The sequence below is a fragment of the Vigna unguiculata genome, chromosome 10 (assembly GCF_004118075.2).
Source record: "Vigna unguiculata cultivar IT97K-499-35 chromosome 10, ASM411807v1, whole genome shotgun sequence".
NCBI classification, from domain to species: domain Eukaryota; kingdom Viridiplantae; phylum Streptophyta; class Magnoliopsida; order Fabales; family Fabaceae; genus Vigna; species Vigna unguiculata.
Window position 1 is genome coordinate 31,262,149 of NC_040288.1, and position 18,436 is coordinate 31,280,584.

General features: G+C 31.3%; 2 protein-coding genes and 2 non-coding genes across 11 annotated transcripts; 3 read left to right on the top strand and 1 right to left on the bottom strand.

Moving 5' to 3' along the window:
• Positions 1-6,678: 6,678 nt before the first annotated feature.
• Positions 6,679-6,750, top strand: TRNAM-CAU. The gene has a single exon. It is a non-coding gene; the product is annotated as a tRNA-Met (tRNA).
• Positions 6,751-7,628: 878 nt separating this feature from the next.
• Positions 7,629-13,845, bottom strand: LOC114165887 (zinc finger CCCH domain-containing protein 1). 4 transcript variants are annotated; one of them, XM_028050509.1, is made up of 5 exons: positions 11,122-11,325; positions 10,294-10,365; positions 9,341-9,412; positions 8,350-9,182; positions 7,629-8,070 (listed from the first exon to the last, which is right to left on the bottom strand). In XM_028050509.1, exons 3-5 carry the CDS (start codon positions 9,390-9,392, stop codon positions 7,969-7,971), a joined length of 987 nt encoding a protein of 328 aa, XP_027906310.1. In that variant the 5' UTR covers positions 9,393-9,412; positions 10,294-10,365; positions 11,122-11,325; the 3' UTR covers positions 7,629-7,968. The 4 variants fall into 4 exon arrangements, with proteins under 4 accessions (XP_027906310.1, XP_027906309.1, XP_027906308.1 ...); XM_028050508.1 differs by lacking the exons at positions 10,294-10,365; positions 11,122-11,325 and adding an exon at positions 13,660-13,845; XM_028050507.1 differs by lacking the exons at positions 10,294-10,365; positions 11,122-11,325 and adding an exon at positions 13,430-13,845.
• A 1,402-nt stretch (positions 13,846-15,247) lies between these two features.
• LOC114165889 (glutathione S-transferase 1-like) lies at positions 15,248-18,157 on the top strand. Of its 5 annotated transcripts, none has more exons than XM_028050511.1 (8): positions 15,248-15,368; positions 15,483-15,573; positions 16,297-16,368; positions 16,722-16,775; positions 16,863-16,935; positions 17,020-17,075; positions 17,501-17,565; positions 17,724-18,157. In XM_028050511.1, the coding sequence occupies exons 2-8, from the start codon at positions 15,487-15,489 to the stop codon at positions 17,740-17,742; spliced, it is 426 nt and encodes a 141-aa protein (XP_027906312.1). In that variant the 5' UTR covers positions 15,248-15,368; positions 15,483-15,486; the 3' UTR covers positions 17,743-18,157. The 5 variants fall into 5 exon arrangements, with proteins under 5 accessions (XP_027906312.1, XP_027906311.1, XP_027906315.1 ...); XM_028050513.1 differs by having other exon boundaries at positions 15,253-15,368; positions 17,020-17,080; positions 17,724-17,814; XM_028050510.1 differs by having other exon boundaries at positions 15,250-15,368; positions 17,501-18,157.
• A 192-nt stretch (positions 18,158-18,349) lies between these two features.
• Positions 18,350-18,422, top strand: TRNAK-CUU. Its single transcript has one exon. It is a non-coding gene; the product is annotated as a tRNA-Lys (tRNA).
• The last annotated feature ends 14 nt before the right edge of the window (positions 18,423-18,436 follow it).

Consider the following 18,436-nt stretch of genomic DNA (forward strand, 5'->3'; position numbering starts at 1 on the left):
AAAATAGAAAAAGATGGTTCATGGAAGGTGAGTTTTTAATTTGTTTGAGGTATAAATACACATTTGGTACCCAAACTTTTTCGGAAAGTTCAATGTGGTACCCGAATTTTAGGAATGTTCAATTTGGTACCCCAATTTTCTAAAGAGGTTCAATTTGGTCCTCTCCGTTAAGTTGGAGTTAACACCGTGTCCGTACAGGACACGTGTCAAGCCATGAAATTTTTTTTTTTTAATTTTTTTTTTCAAAAAGTTAATTTTTTTTTCAAAAAATTTAAAAAACTGCCACGTGTCAGTTTATCATCGTGCCACGTGGCAACTTACAAGCATGACACGTGGCAGTGTAATAGTTGTTTTCAATTTAGTACCCCAATTTAAATTTTTGGTTCAATTTAGTACCCAAATTTTTTAAAATGATCCAATTTCGTCCTTTCCTATTTGAGACCAAATTAGTAAATAAGCTTAATTATAATTTATATAAACATGTTAAAATAATTGTTTTGAATTTATACATCAAATCACTACACCTAAATATTCAAATTATTTTATTTTTTACAAGTGTAAAAAATTTCATGTATAAAGAATTACAAAGGTTAAAATGAAAAAAATAAAATAATTTAAGTATTTAGGTGAAATGATTTGATGTATATATAATATAAAAAGTTATTGCAACATGTATATATAGGTTGTAATTAAGCTTATTTACTAATTTGGTGTCAAATGGAAGATGACGAAATTGAATGATTTTCAAAAATTGGGGTACTAAATTGAACCAAAAATTTAAATTAGGGTACTAAATTGAAAACAACTATTACATTGCCACGTGTCATGCTTGTAAGCTGCCACGTGGCACGATGATAAACTGACACGTGGCAGTTTTTTAAATTTTTTGAAAAAAAAATTAATTTTTTGAAAAAAAATAAAAAAAAATAAAAATTTCATGGCTTGACACGTGTCCTGTACGGACACGGTGTTAACTCCAACTTAACGGAGAGGACCAAATTGAACCTCTTTAGAAAATTGGGGTACCAAATTGAACATTCCTAAAGTTCGGGTACCACATTGAACTTTCCGAAAAAGTTTGGGTACCAAATGTATATTTATACCTTTGTTTGAATTATTGTTGTTAAAATTAAGAAATTTATTTGTGTTAAACATCGAATATTTTTTAACTAGTGCAAGTGAAATTAAATTGAATACACATATTATACACTTTTTTGGTCACATGGCATGTCATACACTCAATTCAAGTATAAATTACTTGAAATATTTTGTTTCATAAAATAGGATAAAAATATTTTTTGTAAAAGCAGATATTTTATAAAATATTATCAATTATTATTTTTAAAATTAAAATAATATAATATTAGTTCAATTAGGTGTATTTGAAGGGATTGAGTCGTTTGATTATATTATCACTCAGTTTTGAAACTCGATTGTGTTAACTTAGTACTTAATTTGGTATAGGAAATAAGTATTAATTAGTTTCTTAAAGTCTTGAGTTTTTTGGATTAAAAATAATTGAGCACGTATTGAATATGTTTATCATCTAATTCCTTATATAGAAGTTGTTTTGTTTAATCAAAGGAAACAAAAAAACAAAGTTATTTTCATAAAAGTAAATTATATTCATAATTTGAGAATAGGATTCAATGATTGTGATGGTTTAAAAAATTAATTTTAAGTTCTTCCCATTCCTCCAATAAGTTATCTTGAAAAGGAATCCACTCATTGAAATATTTGCCTATCAATAGTAGCAAGATAAAATCTCTTAAAAATAGCTCAGAATATAATTTTTAAAAAATAAAATTAAAAATAAATTAATCCATTAATTTTAGAAACCAAATTGTATTTTTTGATAAATTAATTTGGAGTTTATTTGAATTGATTTAAAACCAATTTTATATTCAAAAATCAATTTTTGTTTGAATGACGAGGAAATATCTTCTCATAGGAAAGATCTTTCCGGAATTGTAGTAAGTATAAAATTATGATGATATGAATAATCAATTTCCTATGCAATAATTTGTATTGGACAATTAATATTTCAAAATAGTATACGAGGGTACTTTGAAATGTAAAATTTCAAAAGAAATCCACCTTATATAAATACATTAAATCTAAAGGTTAATTTAATATATTGATTTAATTTATACATTTATACAATATTAATACAATGAATATTAACTATTAAGGGATATGGCGTAGTCCTGCAAGAAAATACGAAAGTGAAACTTTGGAGTAGTATCTCTGCGATATGATTTCAGTTTAGGTGTGACAATCATATCGGTATACACAAATGATATTTAAACATATATTTTGAACTTACTTTTGACATAGTGACGTATCAATCATTTTTCATATTTAAAAATTTGTTTTATTGTATTTTTTTAAAACTGAAACACATGTGGGAGAAGATGGGGAAGAGGTTCAGCAAAGAGAACCCATAGTTTTCTCATTTGGCTGAGAGAACTGCAACTTGAGAGAAGAGAGAAGCAATGCCTTGCGACGTCATCGAACAAAGAAGTAGGGTCTGAGGTTTGGGTTCTCAATGGCGATGGGTGGTGGTTCGTTTTGACTTTGTTCTCTGTTTCACTCTCACAATCGCCAATGATTCATTTTCGTTCAAATACCATACGTGATTGAAATGTTTGTGGTTGGTTGTTTTGTGGGTGAGTTGTAGGGTTTCTCCATTCTATCGTTGTTGTTGGTGTAGATATCATTTAGGATTTAGGTTTTTTTTTTTGAGTTGAAGATGACGACACTAGAACCACTCTTAACGGAAAAAAATATGACAGCAGGAATCACACAATATGGGGGATCTATGTGCAAATGGGTGGGGAGTTGCATTGGAGTTTTTGTACAAATACTGAACAGCTCTGCAAGTATGAGACATCATGTTCAATGTACCTAATATGAACCATAAAATGACATTGAAGTCCTCATGAAGAACTAAAAAGTCTATTAGACCCAATCTTAATGAAAAAAATATGACAGCGGGAGTCACTGACATGTGGGGAGTCATGTGCAAATAAGTAGGGAGGTGCATTGAGGTTTTTGTACAAATACTAGACAATCATGTAAATATGAGACAACAACTTTAATATACCTAATGTCAACCACAAAAATCACATTGCAATCCTCATGAAGAACAAAAAGCTTCATTGGACCCAATCTTAACGAAAAAAAATATAACAGCAGAAGTCACACAAATGTGGGAAACTATGTGCAAATAAGTGGGGAGTTACGTTGAGTTTTTTGTACAAATACTGGACAATTATGTATTTATGAAACAACATGTTCAATGTTCCTAATATGGACCACAAAAATGACATTGCAGTCTACATGAAAAACAAAAAAGTTTGTTGGACCCAGTCTTAACGAAAAAAAATATGACAGAGGGAATCATAAACATGTGGGGAACCATGTGCAAAGAAGTGGAGAGTTGTGTTGGGATTTTAATACAAATACTAAACAATTATGTAAGTATGAGACGACATGTTCAATGTATATAATATGAACCAAAAAAGTGACATTGCAGTCTTCATGAAAAAAAAAAGAGTTTGTTGAATCCAATCTTAATGGAAAAAAATATGACAGCAAGAGTCACAAATGTGGGGAGTCATGTGCAAAAAAGTGGGGAGTTGCATTGAAGATTTTGTACAAATATTGGTCAATTATGTAATTATGAGACAATTTGTTCAATGTAGTTAATATGGATGACAAAAATGACATTGTAGTCCTCATGAAGAACAAAAAAATTTGTTGGACCTAATCTTAACAAAATAAAAAGACAGCAGGACTCACATGTGGGGAACCATGTGCAAATAAGTGGGGAGTTATGTTAAATTTTTTGTACAAATACTGGACAATTCTATATTTACGAGACATGTTCAATGTACCTAATATGGGCCACAAAAATGACATTGTAGTCTTCATGAAGAACAAAAAAGTTTATTAGATCTAGTCTTAATAAAAAAAATGACAGAAGGAATCATTAACATGTGGCAAAGAAGTGGGGAGTTGCTTTGAGATTTTAATACAAATACTAGACAATTATCTTAATTGTATAGAACATAACATGTATAAATTTTTAACTTGTACATACAACATGACTGTTAAGACTGAGTCGAACAAACTATTTTGTTTTTCATAAGGATTAAAAAGTGATTTTTATAACCAACCTTAGATACATTGAACATGTTGTCTCATAAATACAGAATTGTCCAGTATTTGTACAAAAATCTTAACGTAACTCCCCACTTATTTGCACATGGTTCCCCACATGTGTGTGACTCCTGCTGTCTTTTTATTTTGTTAAGATTGGGTCCAACAGATTTTTTTGTTCTTCATGAGGACTACAATGTCATTTTTGTCATTCATATTAACTACATTGAACATATTGTCTCATAATTACATAATTGTCCAGTATTTGTACAAAATCTTCAATGCAACTCCCCACTTTTTTGCAAATGGCTCCCTACATTTGTCACTCATGTTGTCCCTACATTTGTCCAGTATTTTTTTTATCTGAAGATCCGCTACTGATTATATGTTGAATGATTTTCTTTTTAATTATTTACTATGTGAGATGACCTATTAAATGAATATGAAGATTGCCTATAAATTTGAAGTTTTCATTGAAATATTAAAGTTAGGTACGTCTAATAACAAAAGAGAACCTAATACAAATATGTTGTTAAGATACATAAAAGACCATAAATATCGGTGATAAAAAAAATTAAAGGTATTTGTTGGTGGAACTATAAAATGTGATTGTGAATTTTGACAATAGAAAAAATCATTAAATAATGATGAAAAATAAGTTGTCAAGTTAGTATATAGAAATCATACTCACAACTTTTATAAATGTTCATGTTTATTAATATGATAAAGAATAGGATGAAGCCTACAAACATTCTATTGGTGTTGAAGGATCACAATGAATAAAATAGGACTAATATAAAATAAGTCTATATTGCAAGATATACACGTTAAAGAGCTCAAATATTAATTTAAAATACTATTTATCACGTAAATTTTTTTTTTAAATTATTAAGTTAAACATTATTAAATTAAACAGACTATATTCAATTATTTTTAAATTTTTACAACCAAAAAATGTATCAACATTTTAAACTTAAACGAATTTTAATTTTACATACTAAAATCATAAAACCTAAACAAAGGTTTGAAAAGTCACCGAGAGAGTTAAGAACTTGAGGTTTTTATATAATTTACGATTTTGAATTTACTTTTGAAATTGTGCAATCTAGAAACCTCCCAGATTCTATAATCCAAAATGTTATATACAAAACAACTTTGACTAACAGATTGTAGAATTCAAATGTGAAAATTGTATCTGAATTATGTAATTTATAATACAATTCCGTGTCTAAAAATATCTTCATATTAGATCATAAAAAATGTATTAATTTTTGAAAAATGTTACAGTTTGTACAATGTGAAAACTTTTCAAAATAACCATTGCAAAATAAATTTACATAACAGAAGAGGAAAAAACTTTTAAAAAACTATGACAATGAAGTAAATGAAGTGGAGATGCAGAATAAAGGGTAGAGAACAAAAAATTAGGTTAAAAATATATAACTTCCTAATAAAATAAATGTGAGAACTTTTATGAGTTTTTATTAAAATTTTATAGTTTACGGAGAATACAAACAGATTTTATTTTATAATTGAGTCATTTTTTTTAATTGAATGACGTGATTGTTAATTAGATGATGTATCTATTATCTTATTATTTCACATTGCTCACTCATCACCAAGTTATTTTGTAGTTTAATGACTTTATAATTTTATAATTAATAAAATTTTGCCATTTTATAATACACTTTTATGTTAACATAAGATATCGTCCATGGCAAAACTCATTTTCTGTCATGGCTAAAGCACAAATTCAAAATGTCATGGTTGAAAAAAAGAGACTACTCTCAGTAATAAAAAAAGAGGAGATATGAATATCTTAAAAAAAAAAATTATATATTTAAGTTTTATATAATGGACGAAAATATTAGTTGGATATAAGATTTGTAACAATATAAAAAGTACTATATTAATTAAAAATATTGATATTTATAATAAATATAACCTATGATGCATAAATATTGATATTCTTTTTATAATAAATATAATCTATGATGCATGGATACATATCGGATATGATATGTATTCGATATGCTAATACATTTATTTTAAAAATAATAGGATATGATACGTAATATATGTATATTGAAAAGTGTCAAACAATTCTTAAAAATATGATAAATATATAATTGTTATTGTGTGAATTGCAATTAAAATCATATGTATTAAATGTTGTCAACATTAAAAAATTATAAACTATTGTCATCATAAAAGTATTACTATTTTATATATTAGATGCTTTATTGGTAAGTATCGATAAAATATCCTATAATATCGGATACATATATGTATCGGACACGGATACATGATACAAATTGAAATATTGGTGTATAGAATATAACTATTATTAAAAATATTAAAGAATGACTAATATTTTAATTTGAAGGGATATAAGTTTTAAGTTTTACATATATAGCTAAAACATTAAAAAAAAGGTGATAAATTATTTTTTATTTTATTCTAATAATTAATCTGTATAATACTAGAAGCTAAGTTGCATGTAAATATCAACAAATCAGAGTGGCGCAGCGGAAGCGTGGTGGGCCCATAACCCACAGGTCCCAGGATCGAAACCTGGCTCTGATAAAAAGAGAAGGCTTTCCGCTAATAAATTTTTGTTTTCTTATTTTCTGTAAATACACAATCTGGGCTGGTTTTCGAATCTGATTTAGGTCAAATGTGGGCCTTTATGAAATTAGGTCTGGATGGGAAACACTTTAGGCCCAAAAAATCTCTACTGTATCAGTGTAAATCATTAATAAAATATTTTACATTGTTAATGTATGTGCACAACATGTACGATAAATTGAACTCTGGAGGCAATATTTTAAAAATATGGCTATATTGGTAATTTTGTTAAAAAATTACACTAATTTTATAAGAAACCTAAAAGCTGGTTTTGCAGAAAACATATCATCCGAATAGTTACTCATCATAAAGATATAATAAGAACTCACTAAAAATTTTCAACTTTATTTGTTAAATTTTTAAAAATTAACTGTTACTTTTACAAATTTTTATAAAACTATTTATTTATCTTTTATCTTTTTCTTCTTTCCTATTCATTCATCAACAGTTATTTTTTTATATTTTTTTCCGTACATTTCATTTTATTTTTTATAAATATAATTTTATTTTGTTTATTAACTTAATAACATTACAATATCATCAATTAATATAATATCATGCATATTCAACAAATACGTATACACAGACGCGATAACACGGTGTTTACGCTAGTGTGTTTGTGTGTGTATATATATATATATATATATATATATATATATATATATATATATATATATATTATACATTAAGTGTATTGGTGTCATTTAACCACTCAATAAGGCTTGCATAAAAATTACGAGAGTGCAAAAAGAATTGCAAACTCGGCCCATTTCGAAGCAGATTCTAAATCTGATAGTCGTTTTAAAATTAAACAAATAACAGTACCTTTGCACAAATTTCTTCTAAGGGTAATCACTAATATTATGCATTATTATATGCAAATTCCGAAAGGTACTTTACTCACGACAAACAAATAATTTAGAAACAAACTAAAGGAATGAAAAGAACTCAGTATGCACAACTGAGTTACTATATACAAATGGGTAAATGTATCTAAAAGTCAATATTCTGAGATCTATATGTGAAAGAAATACAACAAAATGAAAAATACCTAACCACTGTCTAAACCTCTGTTTTCAGCTCATTACATATAATCGCTTCTTAATACGAAAATAAAATGGGAGGTTAAGAAAAGTTCCTTAGAGGAAAGAGATCCATGAATTCAACAGAGAATATCTATTTATCCTCGGCCACCTTCCTGCGTATCTCATGAGCAACATTAAAAATGCCTAGTGTTGGCTGGTTGCAGACAAAACACTTCTTATTCTTTGCATGATGCTGTAAATAAAACAAACACAAAGTTAGACATAACTAAATGGCAAGATATTTAGTGTTTATGTCACAAATCTAAAGGAACAAAAAGAGTATTCATCAGTAGTATGTCTGATTAATCAATCAATTCTTTCAGAAAATAAACGTTTAACCAAGCAGGGGAACATAAAATCAGTAGTCCTATAACAACTGCAACCGAATGTATCACACTAAAATGAGAAACATAAAATCTTAATTATAACTATTTCATCAGATGCACAACATTGAATAACTATAAATATATACCTTCAATGCACAATGCTCGCAGAAGTAGTGCTTGCACTTGGTTACAACAGGATCCACAAAGGGGTTTCTGCAGATGAAACATGCAAAAGGTAATGAATCCTCGTCATCTTCATCACTCAAATTGGCACCCTCCACCACGTCTGCGTCTTCACCTGCAGCCAATCTCATCTTCCTTGCTTTCTCAGCTTCATCCCATTCCTTCTCCAACTGCCACCCAGACTTGTAATCCCCTCGATCATGCATAAACTTACATGAGTCGCCATATCCACAATAACCAGTTTCCTTATAGTCCTTACATATGTCAGGCTGATAATCAAACCTTGCTGAAACTCTAATATGCGCCGAAGCCCTCAGAGGACCATGTGCTCCACCAGCTTTTTCACTAGCAATGGTTTGTTCTCTACGGAAGCCAGCCTTGTAGTCTTTGTAACTGTTCATCCCCTTATATAATTTTTCATCCTCAGGCCTTGCACTTTTCCCTTTCAGACTCTCTGATGCTTGCTTGAGAGCTCTTTCACGGATGGCACGAGCATCTCTCGAAAACTCAGTCTCAGTCTCTAGAGTTGCTGTTGCTTTGCTATCATGTTGAACTTGAATCTCTTTTGAAGACTCAAACTGAAAGACTGGTTTTCCAGACTCTTCACTTGGTTCAGCAGATACAGAACTTTTTGACGAGCCCGTGGAAAAGAACAACTTGTTGTCAGGCTTTAAGGTTTTCTTTTGAATATGCAACAGAGAAGTTTCTTTGTTTGAGTCCTCCTCATTGTCCTCATCATCAATAGTCCGCTTCCTTATATTCTTTTTATTTATCGGTTTTCTGAAAAAACTACAAACTGAAAGAAAACAAAACATATCAAATAATACAACAGTGCACTAATAAATAACAACTAACAAACTCTGATCAAATGAACAAAAACCAAGCAAGATTGGACATTTAGGTCCAATGCAGAGGCAGATTTTAACAAATTATAGATAAAATAATCGGACATACCTTGTTCAGGTTGCTGTTTTTCAGTAGACTTGGCAGGTTGGTCATCTTCCATAATCAGAATGATTTATGCACCTGACACAGATAAACATCCAGATTCTAATTAGGAATAAGACTATATCATATTTATGAATCTCTATTTACAAATTGTATAACCACTTGAGACTGGACTTTAAAATATATGAGTAGTGGACAACAGTACCACTCTCCTCCTCTTCTATTTATAATGAAGCAAGTACATATGAAAAGACTACTCTAAGATGTGTTGACCAAGTCATTAAGGGGACCTCGGATTGAGTTCATTTGTTCCAAGCTTGGTTCATACAATTTGTATGCTCCAGCTTGAGGGGGAGTGTTAGAATTATTACCTATTGTATCATTAACCCTATGTGTAGGGTGTTGAGTGTGGGAAACTACCTACTGCCGTATCTACTGTTACATGTAATCATGCCTAGTATCTTAGAGTAGTCTTTTCATATGTACTTGCTTCATTATAAATAGAAGAGGAGGAGAGTGGTACTGTTGTCCACTACTCATATATTTTAAAGTCTCAGTCTCAAGTGTTCTTTCTATCACAACTAAGAGTTTTGCTTGAAACTAACCGGCTGACAACTAACTGGCTGACCAACTTGGGAATCCAAATGGGAAAACTTTCAAAAGGACATCTTAATACTACTTTCAAAAGGACATACCCTTCCACTCACTTTAATTACCCATCTCACTCGCGCAGATAAAATCTCATTCAAATCACAGTCAAACATAAAATGTTTCTTTTTACAATGATTCTACTTTAATCCACCATCCTAAAAACCTAGCCACTTTCATCTCACCCCATTCATTACCAACTCCTTTCCAGAATGAAGATATACAGGGCCTCATCCTCATCTCCTTATTCTTTTCTAGAAAAGAATAAATTAAAAGAGGATAGTGTCGTTAGCTAAAAGAAAATTCCGCACCTTCCTTGGTCTTGGTGCCATTTTTTTCTAGCTTGCCTTAGTTCAGCAGGTGCATAAATTTGAGTTCATTCTCTGCCATTTAAAAGAACAATTTTTCAACTTAGAGGGCTTGTGATGAGGAAGGTCATCATCATCATAATTCATATGTGCTGTGTCCTGTTGTTGGATCCGTCATGTACAACCTACATCATAGTCATCTCTTACGTGTTGAATATAGCTAGGCATATACCTAATTGATTGTTACAACCATCACACTATTCATTTTACTGGTAAACACACCTGATAACCATTTATAGAACATGGACAAACTGATCAAGCAACTCCTACGTTAAAATTTTCACCAAACAGGAGCCTACCCTATGAATTAGTGAAGAAGAATATAATGAATAAAGTAAAACAAAATCACTTCAGACCAGATAGAATATGCTTTCAAAGTTATACCATTTATTATTCTTTTACATTCCTCTGTATATAAACTATGTAAACCATGGTTATCAAACTCGCGGGTTGACTCGTACACCCGTACGAGTCTGCGAGTCATGACAGTGTTCACGGGTTAACTCGCATATAAACTCGTTTTTTTTCAAACTCGTAATGAACTCGGAGTAAACTCGTCGACTCGTACCAAACTCGCGAGTTCGAGAGCGAGTCACCGAGTTCGAAGAACGAGACGAATTGACACAAAAACATGTTGTTGGCTTTCGGATTTTAAGCCCAAACCAAAACCCCAATGCCCCAAATCGAAAATCCAAGCAAAAATAGAGATCGAAACCCAACTCGAAAACCCTAATCGAAGAAGAAGAGAAGATCGAACTTGAAAACGTTTACCTATTTCGAAATCTCAGCCCCGGTCATTCACGTCGCAGCTCCGATCATCTCGCACGGCAGCTCTGATCGCCTCGCGTGGCAGCTCCGTCGGGTCGCTGGTTCAGTGGCGTCGTTGTTCCCTTCTTCTCTTTTCCCTCTTTCGAATTAATGACATACGTATATAATATATCTTTCTTTGTTTTTTATTTCATTTTTTTTACTTTTACTGATCATTACATATATAATATATTATATATCTTTCTTTGTTTTTTATTTCATTTTTTTTCTCTGGCTTTTGTTGTTGTTCTGTTACGTGTATATATATATATAATATATCTAGTTTTGCTTTTTATTTATTTTATTTTTGGTTTTCTAAAAATTAAATTATTTGATTTTTAATTGATTGAGACTGGTTTATAATGTCTGGAAGTGAGACTGGCAAGATAATGTTGTAGATGATAAAAGTAGAGGATTGGGGTCAAAAAGTTGAAGTTATTTATGATTTTTGATTCATATTAACTTGTGTGTTTGTTGAAATTTGAACTTATATAACAATCATGTTTGTTAAATTAAGTTATTTTACAATTATTGAACTATTATTTACTATTTGCATTAATTGTGGTGATGTGGTGATTAAATTCTGAATTGGTATGGTACTATATGCACTTTTTCATATGAAGTAGGGTGTAGTAGACTCTTACGAGTCTCCGAGTTGGGTCTACGAGTCGAGTCTACGAAGCTCTCACGAGTCTACGTAGACTCTCGAGTCTGATAACCTTGATGTAAACAATATAATAACTTCACTTTATGAGGAAAATAATGAATGCACACTAACAACATTAAGCTTTTTTTTTTCTGTAACCAGATAATTGTGTATACTTGTTTATAGCTGTAGAAGTCTCTTTCATTTGATCTGATTCAATTTTATAATAAGTTGATTGAATGGAGGGCAGTGGAAAGAAACAAGGGTAGGGGGTAGGGATTTATCATTTAGTAGGTGAGTGCATGTAGGCTCACAATCTTTCTGCTCCCATCTTCTGATCCACATTCAACATGTGCATAAGATTCTTATAGCCACTCCAGATGACCCTTATGTTTGTTTATGTTGCTCATGACAGTTAGTCTAAACAAAAATTCAAATTTTGAAGCATCCCAGCTAGAATCATACTTACCATGTCACAAACCACTAAAACAAGTTTTTTTTTTTTTTTTTTTTTTTTTATGATGATAAGGGATTAAACTAGTTTGAAAGAGTTGTATGAAAATTTTAAACTTTGTAGACTGGTATAATAAATAAACTAGTACTTCCCTTGATAAAAAAATGGTGTTCCCAAAGACAAATAAAAATTTAACTAGTAGTTATACTTGAAAGGCTTCTACTGATAATTTGTATATAAAGTTAATTTTTTTTTGTCTTTCGCTGTAGTTTTGGTGTAAAAGATCTTCCAGAAAACGGTAATTAAAGTTTAGTTCATATCTAGCACATCAGTGAATGAGTGGATCATTGCTTTAAAATGTGTGTAACAGATACAAGATGAAGTAAGATGTAAAAGGAATCCAATTATAGATGAACTAAGGCAAGCTAGAAAAAAATGGCATCAAGACGACGGAAGGTGCTGAATTTTCTTTTAGCTAAAGACACTATCTTCTGCTTCAGCACTTGGTGAGTTAGAGAGACACGACAGATTCCCAGGTCCCCACACAAATACAGCGTTAGGTGTGATTTGTGGAGCTGTGATTGTACTAAATTCACATGCCCCCATCCTCATGATATGAATTTTGAGTGTCCTTTGAGGTTACCTATTAGTGTATTGGAGGCTAAGCCATTCTTGGCACATAAAGGAACAATGAGCTCTCTACTCTCTAGCGTCTACACAACTGCAACTAACACAGTTTGCAACAGTGTAATACAGAAAAAACCCAAAAGACGTATTATAATCCTTTCTCAACCCAAGCTTAAAATCAATACAGCAAAAACATAGAATCCACCCAATAGTATAAGCATAAACCCACTGACAAAAACAACAAAATAAACACGCTTGCTCACATACTCCTGATCAATCTCCTGTCGTACGTTCAACCAATAAATCAATGTAAGCACATTCATACTTGGTTGGACTCAAATGCTTAAAAGAAGGTTAGAATAAAAAAATAGAAATTTCATAAAGTTAGTATATGGTAGTCAAGAGTAAGCAGGAATAGAAGTTTCAACAGTAAGATTTTACGATTGAAGAGCTCTAAAAGTCAACCAAACAGCGACTGAGAAAGATGCCCCACCCAGGCATACAAAATGGCTTTTACAGTATCACAAAAAAAAGAAGATCAAAACCTGATTTTCAGAGTTTCACAAGAACTCAACAAACAGTCTTCAAGTTTTCAAGACATCTTCCGTTTTGGTAACCGACCTCATACATGTAGACAAGAATAGCTTCGACTGTTTTCACTGAATCACACAACACTCCCAAACCACAAAACCCCAAATAGTGAAACAAATGATCGGTGTTGTCGATTGATAAACAGAAGGCAAATATGGCTAAAGTAGTCGAAAGAAACGCTAACCTCGTCAACGATTTTCTTCTTCTACCACTCGATCGTCGTCGCTATTACCGCCGCCTAAACCACCGTGTGTCGCTGTCGAACTCCACCGGTGGCAGTTGGGGAATGTGAGCTTTCTTTTGAACTTGGGTGAAGGGTTAAGAAATTTTTTTAAAGTTTGGGGCTTTCTTACTACTCCTCCAAGATTTCTTTCTGCACCCCCAAGCTTTTTGTATATTCCTGTATGACCATTAACCATTGACCACACAATAAACGAAAAAGCACCGTAAATGTCAACTTTGAATTAAAGAGAACAAAATCGAAAAAAAAAAAGAGGATGAGAAGTAAAGCAACATCAGTCTTTGCACGAAGAAGAAAAATAATCACCAATGGGGTTCGTAAATTTAGGACAGATATTGTGGAGGAATAAATTCAAAAGTAAAACATATAACTAACCCTAAAAATGGAACCAAGTCACGACAGAGACAGAGATTTATTTTTTTGCTGTGAACAAGTGTGGTGGAGCACCATGAATACAGTGAACAAAGCTTCATGAGTTTGATATTGATATTCTTAGACATCGATGATGAAGTTCTATATTTCCATTTTTTTTTCCATGGTCATTTAATGTATTTATACAAATTTTTTCATATGGATTGTGTCATTAGTTATGTATATAGATTTTATGGATAAATGTTAATATTAAATTGTATTTGTAGGAAGGTATATATTATATTTATGAAAAAAGTTGTATTGCGTTTGATACATAAATTGTTTTTGATTGATCTTTAAACTTTGGCACTCTTTTTAAGAGTTCGTAGTTTGATTTATGTTTTTCATTATGTCGTGTTCTTTCATTTATGTCATGTAGTTGTATAGTATTGGTTTCAGTGATGTTGTATGCTATGTATGATTGATTTTTGGTATGGTCAATTTCAGTTTTGAGGAACTTGGTCAGTGTTTCATGACATTTATAACGAATAAGGATGTCAAATATCGTAATAGTTCCGTTGAGAATAAGGATGCATGTCATTATAATACATTTAATTTGTGTTTGAAATTTGAGTAAGTCGCATGATCTAGTTGTTTAACTGCATTTGTATATATATTTGAGACATTTAAGTGGAATAAAATATGTTGGGTTTATTAATAAACTAACAACAGAAGGCATTGATCAGTTCATTTTGTTACAAGATTATTACGTTGAACAAGTTAGTTTATATAACACATTTAGTCATCTGTTTTCCAAAATTTTCTGATTTATCAGTTTTGATCTGTTTTAAATCTTTAGATATGATGGCCAGGATAGTGTAATTGTTTGTATTCAACATCATGTACTGCGTTTACCACTTAACTTAACCACCACGCATTGTTTGGTAGTTACATAGCACACACAAACATTTTATTGACAAAATTGAGAGTAATTTTTTATTTTTTTATGGAAGTTAAAAAACAAAATAATAGTTTTAAGATTTTTTTTATCAAAAATGATTTTTTTTTCAAAGTTTATCAGACAAAACTTGATCAAAGTATCATTTCTCTCTAAAATCTAGGAAACCCGAATTGAATTAATACTTTTGCATTTGTGTCTTCAAAAATATAATTAAACTAGCTTGTTGTCTCCTTCATAAAGAACAAATTGGTTGAAATGTAAACACTGTTAGGGAAAACATAAGACAAGTAAGTGATACATAGGTTTAGCATCTGAATCAGACATGGACCTAGATAACCGGGTAATTCTTCTTTGATTTGTGTTCTTTGTTTTCATCAAACACTAACACTGTCATGTTTTCAATTTTGGAATGAATTGAATTGAATTATTGTTATTGAACTTGCCTGCACTGCAGAAAAATGCACCATTTTCATCCAATCTCCAGCTCTATTCTTACTGCTATAGCTCTTGCTCATGGCGTACCCGCTTTGCTTTATGCCTCAAAGGTTCCTTCCTCACCCCTTTTTTTTATGACACAGAGCTTTAGGTACTGTTGTTCAATCAGATTTTCAATAATCTGTTTAATGAAGGTTTCATTAAATATCAAATCAAGAAGAGTAAAGTAAAACTCCAGTTCTAATGGGTGAACACCAAACGCACCAATTGAATTAGTTTTGTTCCATTTTGATAGAATAACTTCATAACAACATTGCTTCTTTTTATTCAGTTGGATTGGACTCAAGAACAAAAATTTTAGTTTCGTGATTGATTTTGTTTTCTTTTGATCTGATATGACTAGGAATTCCATGAGTACAAAGAAATAGACCAAGAAAAAGGACAGTAGTACAGTCCAGGTGAATACAGAGCTCAATAATAAATGTAGTGCTTTACCAACCAAACTCAATAGTGGTTAGAAAATTTTGTTTGACTGAAAAAATTCCATTTCTGCTTAAATTTCATAATTCGAGAGATTGAACCCTCTGCACTATGTTCCAGTATTAGTTGATGATAATATAGTAGTTTTAGACTCTTATGCAATAATTCTGGTAAGTCTAATGCTATAGACACTGAAAATATTGAATACTCTCTACCCAATTCCACCTGAAAAACTACTAACTTTTTTAAGCTCAAGTATCTATCTTTTCAATCATTCATCTCACTGATTAGGTTTGGTATTCTGTTATTCAAATTGCCACTTTGTGTGTTTTCACTTTTACCTTTATGGATAGCATTTGGAGGAAAAATATACTCAGAAGCCACTGTTGCAAGTTGGTCCACAGCTCAGAGCTCTCAATCTTCAGGTAAAATTCAAGATGATTGATTTGTATTTCTAACGTGAATGTGTTGAATCAAGATTGATTCTAACTGATAACCCTACTGGTTTGGTATCTTGTGAAGGAATTCAGTGAGAAAAAGCAAATCTTGTTGTGAATTCTTATGCTTAAACATCATAGAGGTTTCCAAATATTTGATAATGCTTATACTCTTATAATTGATCAACACATATTTGTGAAATCCTTTAAAAAAAAGTAACAAAAATCTAATACAGCTAAGTATGAGACTAAAACTCATGTATGAGAAGGAGCTAGATCATGTGTTACACAATCTTTCTATAGCTTGGCTACTATCTGATGATTATTATATTATTTTACAGGTTGCAAGTATTGTTCACTCCAGTATACAGCCTCTTCACATGCTTTCTCTTCTGGTACATTCATTCTGATTATTTGATCTGAAATCATTGGATTCCATAATGCTCTAATATTTTGGATTTTTTACACACATTTTTCTACAGAAAGATATGGAGAAAAAGTTTGGTGCAGAATCAAAACCATGGGCCCAATTTACCATTAACAAAGGTTTCTCAGGTAAGCATATTCTATACTATTATTTCCTTCTCAACTTTTTCTATATCTATTCAGTTCTCTTACTTTCACTTGGACTATGTCCAGCTCTTGAAAAGCTACTGAAGGATTTTGCTGCAACATATGCCTCAGGGAACGTATCTGTATGGTATAAACTGGTTGTGCTAAAGCCTTCTTTCTCTTTTTACTTACTATAATGGTTTTCTTCAACATGATTTGAAGCCTTATTTTGAATCTGTTCCTTGTTGTGTGTGGTCAATGTCAATTCCTGAAACATTTCTTGATGTCTATTTATTGAATGGAGAAAGGAAAAATTGGAAATGGAACTTTCTTTACATTTTCCTCACAGTCTGGCAGAAAAATCTCCCCTCCAATTTTACCTTTTAACTGTTATGGTGGGTTGTATGAAACTTTCATGTTCATCTTTTTCACTTAAAGTGTTTCCTATGCTCAAATGAACAATGTGATGATCTTGCTGGAAACAGTGAAATTTTGTGTTATTTTGAACTTATACTTCCAACCCTAGAAAGGCCTATATATATAACAAAGAAAACACTGTATTATGCAGGCTGATGTATTTTTGGTAGCAGACATAGAACAGTCAGTTGAGAGGTTTGGTGTTGATATGGTCAAGTATAGTTCTTACAATTTCTCAATATATTTTTGTTTCATTATATACAAATATTGGTACACAAGCCTGAGTGGTTGAGAGTGGATATAGAATTCTTCTCATCTCTTTTCTTCACTTCTGCATATTATGAACATTTTACAATTTTTGTGAGTTTTTGCAGTCCAAATTCCCTACCCTGAGTAGGTTGTATGAAACATACAAAGCTTTGCCAGAGTTTCAAGCATCATCTCACCAAAGACAACATCATTCACAACCCTCGACTACTTGAGCATCTGAAATTTCTATGTTGTTTTGGTTTTGGAGTTACCATGCAAATTAAATGGTTGTCACAAGGCCTAGTTGTGTCTGCCCCACAACAGCTTCATCAGTTGAAAGTTAAAACTGGGTTTCCTTCATAAGCATTTGACAGCATTATGGTTATACTTAACTAGTGTGTATTATTATGTCCCCTCAAAACCAGCGATTGAATATTTTGGTATTTCAAATAGATCACTATGTCAAGCTCAATATTAAAAATACATTTAGATTTTTGGTTATGCAGAACTATTTAAAGACTCAACAAAGATATAAAAAAATAATGTTGCTAACATTTTATATGAATGTGTAATATAATTTAATATTTAACTCTTTTTAAAGTGAATACATGTGTAATATTTAACTTATTCTTACGTTAATTAAGACCATGAAGTATTCCCATTAAAGTTAGCTGTGTATGTATGATAGTATATTCATCATATATTCAGTAAATAAAGCTATATTAAGTTCTAAAACGGCAAACTTTTATAAGCCCGTCTAGCTCAGTTGGTAGAGCGCAAGGCTCTTAACCTTGTGGTCGTGGGTTCGAGCCCCACGGTGGGCGAAAATTTTGACACT